The following is a 14,075-nucleotide window of genomic DNA, read 5'->3' as shown; positions in this document are numbered from 1 at the left end:
TATGGTATTCTAAGAATAATTTTTTCGAGTCTTTCCTGCTATCATTCTTAATGTCTTCGTCTCGGAATTCCTTAATACTGGTTCAGTTCGGAAAGAAATAATGATGCTGAGGACATCGCGAAATAAAATAGACGGTGAAGTAGGAACTTGCATGGTCATATACAAAAAAATGGTCACCACCAGACTCCCTTTTCTTCATAATCAGCTTCATGGAATTTGCTCTCGTGGAAGAAGATAGAAGAGCAGCTAGGAATTCACCTTGCAGCAGGAGGAATCCTCTGGAGAACAGACTACATAATTCTGTAGCACAGAAGATACCATAATACGATAGTATTTCTTTGAAATCGGTCCGTAGTGTAGTGGTCAGCGCATTCACCTACCATGCAAGAGGTCTCAGGTTTGATTCCTGATATGGTTGGCATGAAACATTTATTTAAAAGGTGTTTTTTTCACTAGAATATTTCGTAGTCCCTGGACTGGCACCTGAAATGTAAGACTGATCATCATACCTTCGTTTGAAAAATGATCAAGATACGCTGCGATTTATATTCCAATGCAGTGCCCTATGCACCATTGGATTCGGAAAAGGAATGATGATGATGAATTAAAAAAAAAAAAAACTCTTTTTTAAATTATGATTTAGACTGCTACGGATGTTTATTTACTAAATAAAATAAATTTAATCAAATGTTTATTATTGCATTTTGCCTATTTTTGAACATCCATATTTGTGAAACCTTTTTTGTTGTGAAGAGATTTATCTAATCTAATTATTTCACATACTAGGCATCGCCAAAAAGCAGTTTTCTATTTTTTTAACTTCTTCCTGGATTATTGATTAGATTTTAAATTTTTTGACGTGTCTATTTTTCTATTTTTTACCATTTTTCGTATACCTGGTTGGTTTTTTAGCCATAAATATTTTAGAATCATTGTTTTACATCTCTAAAGTTTCTTTACTATCTTTTTGCCCGTTTTGGTGGCATAAAAAGGCTCTTAAAATACTAATTTCGTCTCGCCTCGTCCACCCCCAGTAACATTAAACCCAGGTGAAATAATGGCAAAATGCGCGCTTTCTATATACCTTACACCCTCCCTGTACATTAATTGCACCTGCGGTCACGGACATGTCCCTCGAAATGCAAAAAACCTAACCTATTTTGAATATATAACTACTTATTTAAGTCAATGTCGAGAAGGGGCCCTAGCCGTGTAACGGCTGTAGATTTTTCTTAATTTTAAAGTTGGTGTAAGTTATTTTCTGATTCTTGGAGTTTGGTCAAATTTAATTGAAACGGGACCCTTAGATTATTTAAAATTCAGTTTGGGAAAAGAAGTTATTGATTTTCAAAGTAGATATTTAAATATATTAAACGTTTTTTGCAGGTTGCTCATTTATGTTAAGAAGGGAAGATACACAGTAGTAATTATTTATAAACACTTTATTTTTTTTATTTTTTATTATCAAATCATCATCATTCCCATTCCGCACATAATGGTGCCTAGGGCACTGCATAAGTATATACATCGCAGCGTAACTTGATCATTCTTTGTTATATGAAGGTAAGGTGACCAGACTTACGATTCAGGTACCAGTTTAGGGACTATGAAATATTCTAGTGTAAAAACACCCTTCAAAATAATATTTCATATCAAGCATGTGTCGGGTATCGAACCCGAGACCTCCCGCATGGTGGAGAAATGCGCTGACCATTATAGCGAAAAGCATAGTTAAATACATAATAAAAACATACTAAAAAATGTAGTAAAAATATAGTAAAAAACATAGTTGAAAACTCAGTAAAATATGTTGCAAAAAATAATACATAGTAAGAAACATAGTAAAAGACATAGTTAAAAACATATTTAAAAAAACAATAAAATACGCACTAAACACAAAATACATTGTTAGAAACATAGTAAAAGACATATTTAAAATATTTTTTAAATATATTTAAATATATTTATATATACATATATAGCAAAAAACATAAATATAAAAAATACTTTTTTTAAAATATAAAACAAGATACGAAGTTAAAAAAAAAACAAAGTAAATGATACAGTAAAAAAATGTTTGTTTATTGTAAAAAAATTTTTTTTTAAAAACTTTCTAAAAACACAGTAAATATATCAGTCACCATCAACCCCTTAGATTATCTGCGACCAATTTCACTGAGGAAAATAGTCAGTAAATTATTTAGCTTGTGTCTCTTACAACATTTCCATAGTTTTAGCATTATATTATAATGTTTTTGTCCTACGTAAGAATATTGTCTCTGTGCCAAAGAAGTTCTAACCATTTTAATGTTTAGATGTTGATGTGATTGAATTTTGTAAAGAAAACGTCGTATTCCATGAACGTTTTGCTCAATAAACCACTCGCACCACTACGTCCCACTCTCCTGTCAAAGATGTCCAGCATTTCAGCAAACTTTGCTTCTAGTGTTCATTCCTCACATCGGTACGATATATTCGTTCTGATGATGGATTTATATAGGGTGCGAAATGCCTTGGCAAATATTTCATGCATTTCCTCATTAAGAATGTTTTCCTTCTGTGTTGCAACAAGTTTCAATATTATGTTACTTCAATTAAGAATATTAATTTTAGCTTTTCCTCCTGTTTCCTAAAAATACATGTTTCAGAAAAAGTTTGCGTCTTAACCAGCTTTACCAATGGTTTTCTCTAAGATTGTATTTTTCCTTCCAGATCACACCCTTTGATGGACGCTGCTGTTACCCATGAGAGTGAGAAGCCAGTTTATTACAAGAGGGACCTGTTCTTCATGAGGCTGGTGGTTGACAGATTTAAAGTGGACATGCTAGGGAACGATCTTGAGTACACCGTTTATTATGCTGGCACAAGTAAGTCATACTTTTATATTCCAGTATAAAGTCTCAGAAACAATAATTATTAATTTGGGGAAATAAACAATCCTGCTATATCCCCGTAAGAGTTAGCGGAGAAGATAAAACACCACATGACTTAATATTAAGTTACGGACCTAGCTTTCTATACATTAATCCATTTTCTAATGAACGCACCCCGATTATTGACTTGACATATCCATCTTCGAATATTTGTTGGATTTTGTCTTACCATGTCTTTCTCGGTCTTCCTTGTTGCTTGTATCTTAAGACAATTAAATTAATTTTCCTAGTTATTACTATAGATTTATCAAGTTACAATGTGAAATTATGGTTTCTATAAGGGAAGCCAAATAATGTTTTTATGAAATCGTAGTCTTTAACAATATACAAAGTCTAGAATAACAATTTAAAGAAATAACGCCAATTAATAACGTTTATATATTTATTATGGATGCAGGAGAAAAAAAAAGTAATGTCTCAGAAAATAAAAAAAATTGTCCCCTAATTTTTTCAATGCCGTAAATTATTTGAGTGAAAACAATGAATAAAAATAATCTTAATACGATGTTTTCGTTAATAGTTACTACAAATATTAAATAGGATATTCAATATTACAATTTGTAATAAAGTTTTTTATGAAAGTTACGTTATGTATTATAAATATTTCCATATATTTTGTTCGCAAACAAACTTGTTATTTCAAACAATTTTATTACTTTGTTTGTCTTTGCAATCTAGTTTTTTATTATTTTTGAGCAGTTTCTAGTACATTTGTTTCTTCACATAACTGCTGTTGTACAGTTTAGGCCGTAAATAATAAATAATATAAAACTAACATCGGATTCTTTTCCTATTCTTGCACAAATTAATATCGAACTGTATAGATGCCCATGATAACCTTAATGTACCTCGCCGTAACTTACGTACCAATCTGGTCTTTGCTGTGGGAAATTATAAAACTAACATCGAATTCTTTTTCCCTCTGCCAAGGATCCTCGGAACAGTGAACGAAATCTCACTAAACGGTACTGTCGATGTGTTCCTACAGCAAAGGCAGGCATTTAAGAAGCACGCGGTGTTGTGTCTCCTGACTCGCGATGTCGCACTTGCCATTTCCGCCTAGATTATGCTATGTTAATTATACACTTTGTTAATTTAAGCAGATTTTAAGAATATTTAGATTAAGTACTACTCATTAATGCCAATCTATTAAGGCTTACTTAAGCCTGTTGGTTGGCTTTAAAAAAAAATATGCTTAGACTTACACATTTGAGTAATCTTCGTTTAAGTATCTATCTATACGTAAATAATACACATTTATAAAAAGAGATATCTGTATACTACAATACTTCCATAAATATGCTATAGGTGAAAAAAAAGGCGCTATCTCGCACGACAAAAAACACATGCGACCAATTAAATGTAAATTTCTTACTTTGTACTTACAAGTTCACCCGTTTACACTGTAGGAAGTTAAGGCGTGTTTTTTCCTATCGCCCATCAATGTTCATGGTATGCAAAACGCGGGTCGCGGTCAGTTGCAAGCGGTCTGCTGATGCCTAATCAATCTTCATGTCAGATAATTATTTACGTATTAAACCTATTTCCGTGCTCCTACTGCCGGGTTGGGGTGTAATCCGACTCGTGTATCAGAGCGCTTAAAGTGCCATTAGTGATAATTATGGTACTGACAGAATAGCGTATTTAGATCAGTTCCGTCATTGTTAAACCCCCTTTGTGAGACAATAAAAAAATTGAATTAGAATTCGTATTCTATTTTGTTATTTTGAATAAATGTAAGAAATAGAATATCAGGATATTTGTTTCTGACAGTCCATTCTCTCTGCCTAATCTAATGGCGTAATGAAGTAGCGAGCGGTGTATTTTTATGTAGGTAATCGTCAAAAAATTAACCTAAATTTGTACTTATAGTAGGGCCAATTTAATAGGTCACATTTGACATTTGTCAGTTCTAGCTTTATAGTGAGGTTATCTGCTTAAAAACATCGATTAAAGTGAATGAATCGATTCAGACTTCAAACATAATATATGTGAATTGAATTCAGTTACTATGGAAGAAGTACTTATAGGTACTGTTATTTTATTTTAAAAATTATACGTCGAATCCCTGTCCCATTATTATTTTCTATACTAAATTTAAGGAACAAAATAAGATAAGTACAAAATTTAACAAAATTATCAACATTCGATTTTTCTGGGTAACATCCCTAGTGTTTTAAAAGAAAAAGGGTTCACTGATGCAACATTGTATCGACGTTTAGAACAGAAAAAGTTAACTGTCATAAAAAGTCAACTGTATAATATTTTTGAAAAATAGGTCTTAAAAAATCATGTTTGTAATACTGTTCATGAAACAGATAGTCTTTTAATAACATCTGTAATCTGACTGAGTTTATTTTAGGAAAAAATAACAGCGACTGGGTTTTACGAATTTAAAAACAGGCAGTTACATATTTCCATGAAGAAATAAGCTGAAATAATCTGGTAGTTTCTTCATTCACTGTGAACGGGCTTGGGCGCATTTTATTAATATTTATTTTTTGGGAAATAAATAAACGGTGACAGTTATTTATTTATGTGTGAGTGAGATTCAATCGGCCAAACGTTTTCACCTGCTAGGCAAAGCCTGAAAACATATTTTCAATTTTTATCCTCCATCAACAATGTTTTGAGTATGTCTTAACGTAGCAAAAATTTATACAAACTCAAAAAATTGTTGATTCAATTATATTTATTTATTTACTAACAGCCGTTACCAAATTGTGTGACGTAGTTTAAAAGTAGTATAATATTTAATACATATTCAGTTTATAAATCTTACATACATATTATGATGTACACATGGGGACATTATGCATGTTGTATACGTTAGTTTAAATAAATTGACTGTTAAATATTTGTAAACAGATTGATTATTGGTTTATTGGTTATTGTAGTAATAATCTCCTTATTTAGATAATGTAAAAATGGATTATATCTTAACAATCTTTGCAAAATAAATAGCATAATGAGTTCTTATAATTTTTCCTTTATGGTAGCATTTATTTTTATAATTTACAGTCGTCAACATATGATTTAATACGTTATTTAAATTGCGCGATAATTTGAAGGATTCGTGAATTTTAACTGTACTTAATCGAAGTTAGAGTCCCTCCCACGTACCTCGTATAAAATTATGTTAAATTATTAATCCCAGCTTAAACAAGCGACAAAAATTGAAATATTGGACTTTTAAGTATGTGGGTGTCCCCCATATTTTAGATACGCTGACAACATAATTCCATACTTATTGTTTTCCGCCTGAGATTAACCCTTGAAAATTCATGTGATTATTAAAGTCGTACGCCCATTTAAATCATTCGCTTATTCCAACAATTAAAATCATAATATATTATCATACAATTGTCTTTTCTATGTGTGTAACCAAAAATGTATTTAATAAGCTAAAATATTCTTTGTTTTAGTGTTTAACGATTTTTCGCGATAGTTGAAATAGGTATAATTCATTTTAAGAGCACATTGTGATGATTATACTTTGAATATGTCGATAGAAAATATCTTGTATTTCTTAATATTTACTCGTACATTAATATATTTTAAAACCAATAAATTTTATGCCGAAATTTGTAAAATATGCATTTTAAAACACTATTTCTTTTTAAAAAAGTATTAAGCTTAAAATGTCGTTTGTTCTTTTTGCCAGCCACGCAGGCAAATATATTTATATTTATTTATAAATATATTTTTCAAAATTAAACCTTATGTATGTGGCACCTACTTGTAGTTTAATGGTTAAAATGTTATATGTTATACGATAGTTATATGAAAAAAAACAAAATATGCATAAGAAACTGAATAAAAATAACATAAAACTATGTAGCAAAGACAAACAAGGGCTTTAAAATAATGGTAAACAATATATTTATAAACACGATCGACATGTAAGACTTTGAGCTAAGCCATATCCATCTTCATCTTACGCTGTTTTAGTGGCAAAGAGATCTACGAAAAGCCGGAAGATCTATCCTTAAAACATTCAAGTTGTGTGACGAATCGACTAATCTACACGTTCTGAACATTGGGGCATAAAAACTAAAATTTCTCTTAGAAGATTTGATAAATAACAGATTTCGACTTCTGGTGTCACGGTTGGGAACATGAAAAAAATTATAACAACAGAGATGGGACATCACTTATAGTATAAAGTGTTTTAAAATGCATATAAGGTCTATCTGAGTTCAACGTTTCTCCAATAAAGACTGATTGAGAGCTCTATTTCAAAATAGGAATAATTACCCCTTTGCGATCCGAGCAACCATGCCACTTTTTTAGAAAACGGTTTTGGTCAGACTCGAGATAGGTATTAGTCCAATAGAATGAAGATTTAATTTAAGAAGAATATTCTAGATGGTGTCGAACCTAGTGGGCAGTAAAGAATTTTGATGATATTAATATGTTTTAAATCCGTGGTCATGCAAATGTATTCCAGGTCAGAAATCCTGAAAGATCCAAATACTTATATGATAATTATTAATATGAAACTTGAAAGTTGTAATCCATCATTCATCATTTTTCTATCCGTACCCAGTGATGCATATGGCACTGAATTGGTATTTGAATTGCAGCGAATTGTAATTATTTTTTAAATAGAGGGTAAGTCTTAAGGCGCCAGTTTATGAACACTGAAATATTGCTGTGCAGAATCACTTTTAAAATCAAAATTACTATACCTGGATACTATCTTGTCAGGAATCGAAACTAGTACCTCGAGCGTGGTAAACGAGTGCGGCAACCATTACACTACGAGGCAGACTTATCTTCACTTTAGCCATAGATTCTAAAACATTCATCCAGGGTTCCGCTTCTATTTCACTCTAACTCTATTATTTATCTGCCTGAATAGAGAGATATTCAATTAATATCCACTATCATTTCAGAAAAATAAGCTTTATTATGATCCGTTTTAGAAAAAATATGTGTTTTTTTTTTTTTTTTTTTTTATACAAAAATTAAATATTATACTCCCTTAAAGAAACTCATTTGGGACCGTACATAAGAAAAATCATTTTTTTGACAATACATAATATCATACAAATGAATACATCCGAAATAAAAAGAAAACATTATTGTATAAGAAACATAAAATACCATCTTATATAAACTACATTAATAATTATCACTATCAAAAAGATTTAAGAAATATTTTTTAATTGCGACACTTCTGAATTTTTTATTCAGTTTTTCGTGTCTTAGCTCATCAGGCAATGTATTATATTCGGAATGGCCAATATTTTCCAAGGACCTACTGTCAAACTTTGTTGAGCGAAACTTAGATACATGAAGATTCAACGCGTATTGTAATTATGAATATATTACGACCAAATGTGTATTTTAAATTTGAGTGAGCAGAAAAGTTGATGATTTTCAAAATAGTATTGGTTATTGAATACCTAACTCAAAGTTAAACGTGTGAAATGTTTTTATGAATAATTTAGGCATTCAAATATCTACTTATAGCTGTGTTTTAGCTTAACTTGTAAAAGTTTAAAAAATCCATGTGGTTGTTTTTAAAAGTTTGTTTGTTAAACTGTTTTTAAGTTTTTAGCTTAGCGTCTTTTGAGGAGTCGAATAGACCCCGGTCGGCCATTTTATGGTTTGCCATGGTCGGTCAGGTCGGCTATGCTAACTCGGACCTGTGGAATTATCAAGACACCCTAGAATTAATGTAATAAATTATGTCGACCGTCTGGGAAATATTTAGTTGTAATTAATTCGGGTCCAACAGAATTTCCCTCGCATTATTTAGTTCATAGAAATTATACAAAACACATTTTACCGAAAGGCTATGTAACAGTTTGGATACTTACAGCTTAAATAGTTTCCATAGTTCTAAAAAATCATTTAAAAGGTAAATTTAGTGTATCGCTTATTAAATGCAACATTAGGATATTTTGTTGTAATGAAATTGTAAAATTTATGGTCAAACAAACAAACAAACCTTTACGCAGTTTTCCCGTAAACGTAGAAAGAGGATAGATCGCCTCTTTCATATATCTCATCCACACAGACCTCGCTTTTTCTATAATCATACACAATTATTTTACTTTTGACTTTTCAAAATGCAATTTCTCTTTAGCAGAGACGTCGACATCCATTAGGCTAAGACAAACACTAACGACAAAATCAAGTGAGGAGTTTCTGCTTTGGTTTGGACATGCAGAGCGAATGAACATTTTAAAGTATTTACAATGTAAATGCTGATGGATGCAGTATTTTAAAAAGAGACGGAAGAAGATATAGCATCACTAAATTCATCAAAATTGTTTTCCATCTAATAATTACCGAGTGGAACATATTTTGACTAATGTGAAACGTTTCATAGAAAGAAAGAGAACAAAGCAGTTTTTTTTTGTTTTTGGGGAATAACACGCCAAGCATCTGTTTAAGAATTATGTAAGCAAGTAAGGTTAAGAGGATAAAGAAGGAAGTTATTTAAAATACACTACAACAACGTTTATAATAATTAATTAACAGGATGATTAACACTTCAATGTATTTACCAAAATAATCCGATTTCAGGGCCATTTTCAAATTATTACTTTGGTGAATTACAGGACATTCTCAATTGAGGATGGTTTTTTTCAAAACTCGATTTTCACCCCGTATGGCGATAGAGTTTTTTTTTTTTATTATTTTAAATTTGTAATTTTGAATTCCCGCAAAAACGGTCATTCCATTGGCCACGCCCCTAATACGTAACGGTTTATGATTATTTATTCCTGACCATTCAAATTTGTTTATAACATTGTCTCAAATCTTGACGTCACAACTATCAAGGCCAAACATGTCGCGTTTTTCTAGTGACGTATTTTTAAAAAAAAGAAAAAAAAATTAACCATGAAAACATTTCTCAACAATATCCAAATTAATTTTGAGAATGTAATTTTTTATTTTATATCCATAATGTATACTTTTATTGGTATTCGTAATATATGATATTTCCCTATTACACTAGATCTCCTAAGAATCGAACCCGAAACTACTGTGTGTAAGGCAAACGTCGTTTTAAAAAAATAATCAGTATGAGTTATCAAATTATTGTAAAGCGGGGTATCTTTCGACTTCTGATACGTGATTTTATGACCACGGCCCCTACCCGATTGAAGATATTTGGTGATGTACCGCTAAAACAGTATGTTCATGCATTGAACTATTTTTTTAAATCAGTATTACCATCTGAATATATAATGCGACACTTGAAATATCATGTATTCTGCTATGTTGCCAGTAGGCTGAGAATCCCTTTTTCAATCCGGCTTTGAATATTTTTTCCTTGATATTTTGCGACAGGTATGAGAAAACGTTAGATACGATGAATAATAATTATTGTATTCACTCATGTACACATTGCTTTGAATTATTCTACTTTTCTTTTCCTATGAATAAAACGTAACCTACCAAGTTTACAGTATACGTACAAAAGTAGAATGATCGCATCAAGTTAAGCCTGTGGAACTCTACAATGTACGTAGGCAACAACGCGAAGAACTCCAAGCATGTTTATTTGTATTCAGATCATGTCTACATACGAGGAGTAACTTAGACAGGATGTTTCCTAATAGAATTAGCTCAGACTGTTTAGATGGCTAATGAGGCGGTGGAGTGATGTGAATTAATGCCTGAATACAATATGTCATGCTGTATTGCTAAAGATGCATTGTCTTATGTAAATTTATTTGTTACGTATTCAAGTAGGACTGAGTCCTCTTGTTTTTGTAAAATTAAATATCGCGCAACTCGGCCTATCGTGTTGAATGTGATGTTTATTTACAAAATTGTAAATCATCTTGTTGAAAGCCTACGAAATTCCGGATCAAGCCTCTATCCATAAAACTCATAATTTTGCACTCCTCGGCATTCGACTTATTACATTAAATATGAAGAAAACAGACTACCTACAATGATAATTTTAGTGCCATTGATATATTACACTGTAAATACAATAGTTTTTGCAGGTCTCTTAAAGACATCCTTGATTTACCTTCTGCTTAATATTTACATACGAAGGTTACAGGATATGAAGGGTGAATGCCAAAACAGGAAGTTTTGAGATATAACGTTTTTTAGCCGTCAAACCTCTGGGATATTAAAATACATCGCAACTCCATTTATCTAACAAAAATTGCTTGTCCCAATGATTGTCTTATTTTTCAACATGTTATCAATTGTTTTAATGAATGGTGCGACATCAATTGTCTTCAACTTAACATTGACAAATGTAAAATAATATCTTTCTCGCGACAAAAAAACCTATACAATTCAACAACAAACTAAATAATACTTCTCTTTCAATGGTTTCTTCAATAAAGGATCTTGGCATTACTTTAAATAGTAAACTCTCCTATCGTGAACACATTGATAATATTGTAAACAAATTTCTCAAACTTCTCGGTTTTATCAATAGAGTAAATATTAATACCATCAAAACTCTTTATTGCTCACTAGTTTGACCCCATCTAGAATACGCTTCTCCTATTTGGTCTCTATTCTACAGGACTCATATTGACCATATCGAGTCTGTCCAACACCGTTTTCTAAGAAAAGTGGCATGGTTGCTCGGATTACAAAGAGGTAATTATTCCTATTTTGAAATAGAGCAATCTCTTAATCTGTCTTCATTGGAGTGACGTAGAACTGTGATGGACCTTATATGCATTTTCAAAATACTTAATGCTATAAGTGATGTCCCATCTCTGTTGCAATCAATTTCTTTTCATGTTCCCAACCGTATCACCAGAAGTCAAAATCTGCTATTTATAAAATATTCTAAAGGCAACTTTGGTTTTATGCCCCAATGTCCAGAATGTGTAGATTAGTCCATTCATCACACGACTTGGAATTCTTTGGGATAGATCTTCCGGCTTTTTGTCGATCTCTTCGCGACTAAACAGTGTGGGATGAAGTTGGATTAGCATGGTTTAGCTCGAAGTCTTAGGTCTTTCGTTTTTATGAATATATTGTATATAATTATTGTTTTGCCCTTGTTTGTCTTTGCTAAATAGTTTTATCTTCTTTTTGTTCAGTTTCTTGCATTTATGTTTTTTCATGTAACTGTTGTAATTGGCTTAGGCCGTATATATTATAACTAAATAAATAAATAAATTGCAATTAAGATTTGCAATTAAATTTTATAAATCATTTGTTCGTAGTTTGCATGAATTTAATTATATAATATGGTCTCCTATAACGCGGATTGAATCAGTGCAACATATTTTTTAAAATCGTTAATATTTAGAATCGGATCAAATATTTTTATAATAAACTATTATGATCGTCTAGAGTACTTTCATATCTTTAGTTTAGAATTCAGAAGGGTTTTGGCTGATTTTATATGCTTGCACAAATTAATATCGAACTGTATAGATGCCCATGATAACCTTAATGTACCTCGCCGTAACTTGCGTACCAATCTTGTCTTTGCTGTGGGAAATTATAAAACTAACATCGAATTATTTTCCCCTCTGCCAAGGATCCTCAGAACAGTGAGCAAATTTTATTAAACGGTAATGTCAATGTGTTCCTACAGCAAGGGCAGGCATTCAAGAAGCAAACGGTGTTGTCGCTCCTGACTCGCGATGACACACTCGTCAGGTCCGCCTAGATTATGCCATATTTACCTTTTGTAAATTTAAATAGATTTCAAGACTGTTTAGATTAAGTATTACTCATTAATGCCAATCTGTTAAGGCCTAGTTAAGCTTATTGATTGGCTTTAAAAAAAAACAGTTAACCGTCATGCCGTTTTACCATAAAGGTAGGCAGAGAGGATATAACGCCATATTACTCTCTCTTCAAATGCCTGTCTCTCTACATTCATACATCTTCTCATGCACACGAGCCGATTATTCCAACTTTTGACATGTCCATCTTAAAGTATTTGTTAGATTTGGTCTCGCCATGTCTTTTTGTGTCTTCCTCTATTTTTGCATTCGTCAATATTCGCATTGTTAATATTTTTATCCTTCTTTCTCTGTCCATTCGCTCTACGTGTCCGAATTAACGCAGAGCTTCCTTCTTGATTTTGTCAATGATGCTCATCTCAACCTTACATAATGTACGTTTATCCGAACTCCAGTACCTAATCCAAATAGCCAAATAACCGGAAAAAAAGCAAGTGTTATTATAACAAATAACAAAAGAACTAACTTTGCCTGACTTATTTGAGTAAGTTTTTTATGTGATTCCAATAAATTCTAAATTTGTTGCAGCAGAGAGACAACATTTTTGAGAAGGAAATATGGAAGTCTAAGCCTTTACTAGGCATGACCTGCCATTGGCTGGTTTATGAGGCCACTTTACACTTTATTGTGTTTCAGGTCATGATACAGGTTTCACCTCTTTTACTTAACAAAAGTCAACATCTGGAAAGTTGAGAAAATTTTGTATGTTTAAACACAGGCAGAATAGCTAAAGTTACACAGTGTGTAAAGTAGCTACTTAAATCAGCCAACGACACGTCATAAGCCTTGCAAATACCTAGACTTCCATATTCCCTTCTCAAAAATATTTTTCCTCGGTTGCAACAAATTTAGATCTGAATAACATAAAAATTAAAATATCAAGATGCGATTATGGGTTGTGACAATATATATAATCTATTCAGTGGTTGTAACGCATTATTATTAAAATTAAAATCAACGACTCTAAAAAAATTAAGATTCCAACTCCACATAATTAATTATATATAATATTTAATCTTCAGAAATGTTCATTCCTGGGCCGCGATAACAAGCACTATCTCTTCATCGGTGCATATCGAGACGGTATAAAAGAAAATCTATGTTGATGTACGAAAATATGTTTTTTTAATGAAAATTCAAAGTATCTTCACCGGTAACCTTTGATTGAACATGCTTTAAAAAAAACTTGTCAACATCAAATATTTTTCATACAGAAAACTTAATTTTACTTTGTAGATAAATTAACTTAAATAATTTGTTTATAAGGTGGTTTTATACTGCATTATTTAACTGTCTTTAAACTGCCCTATGTACCACCGGGTGTGGATAAGGGATTAATGGTGATGGTGATGCACCTTTAGGCGTCACTAGAAATTATATGCGTTTGTGTATTATTTCTCTGTTTTAAGGTATTTATACCAATGTTATTGACAAATTGCCG

General features: G+C 31.6%; 1 protein-coding gene across 1 annotated transcript in view; it reads left to right on the top strand.

Moving 5' to 3' along the window:
- Positions 1-2,712: 2,712 nt before the first annotated feature.
- The window catches only part of LOC148272181 (semaphorin-2A-like), a gene marked incomplete at its 5' end in the record, with an annotated part of 48,530 nt that continues 37,167 nt past the window's right edge, over positions 2,713-14,075 (top strand). The window contains one exon of the mRNA XM_088240406.1: positions 2,713-2,867. Within this exon, the coding sequence (XP_088096532.1) occupies positions 2,713-2,867 (155 nt within the window). The remainder of the gene's footprint in view (positions 2,868-14,075) is intronic.

The sequence above is a fragment of the Micrasema longulum genome, unplaced genomic scaffold (assembly GCF_059751315.1).
Source record: "Micrasema longulum isolate JH-2025_06_02 unplaced genomic scaffold, ASM5975131v1 h1tg002447l, whole genome shotgun sequence".
Lineage (NCBI taxonomy): Eukaryota > Metazoa > Arthropoda > Insecta > Trichoptera > Brachycentridae > Micrasema > Micrasema longulum.
The sequence above is the reverse complement of the archived record's forward strand: the minus strand, read 5'-3'. Positions and strand labels throughout refer to the sequence as shown.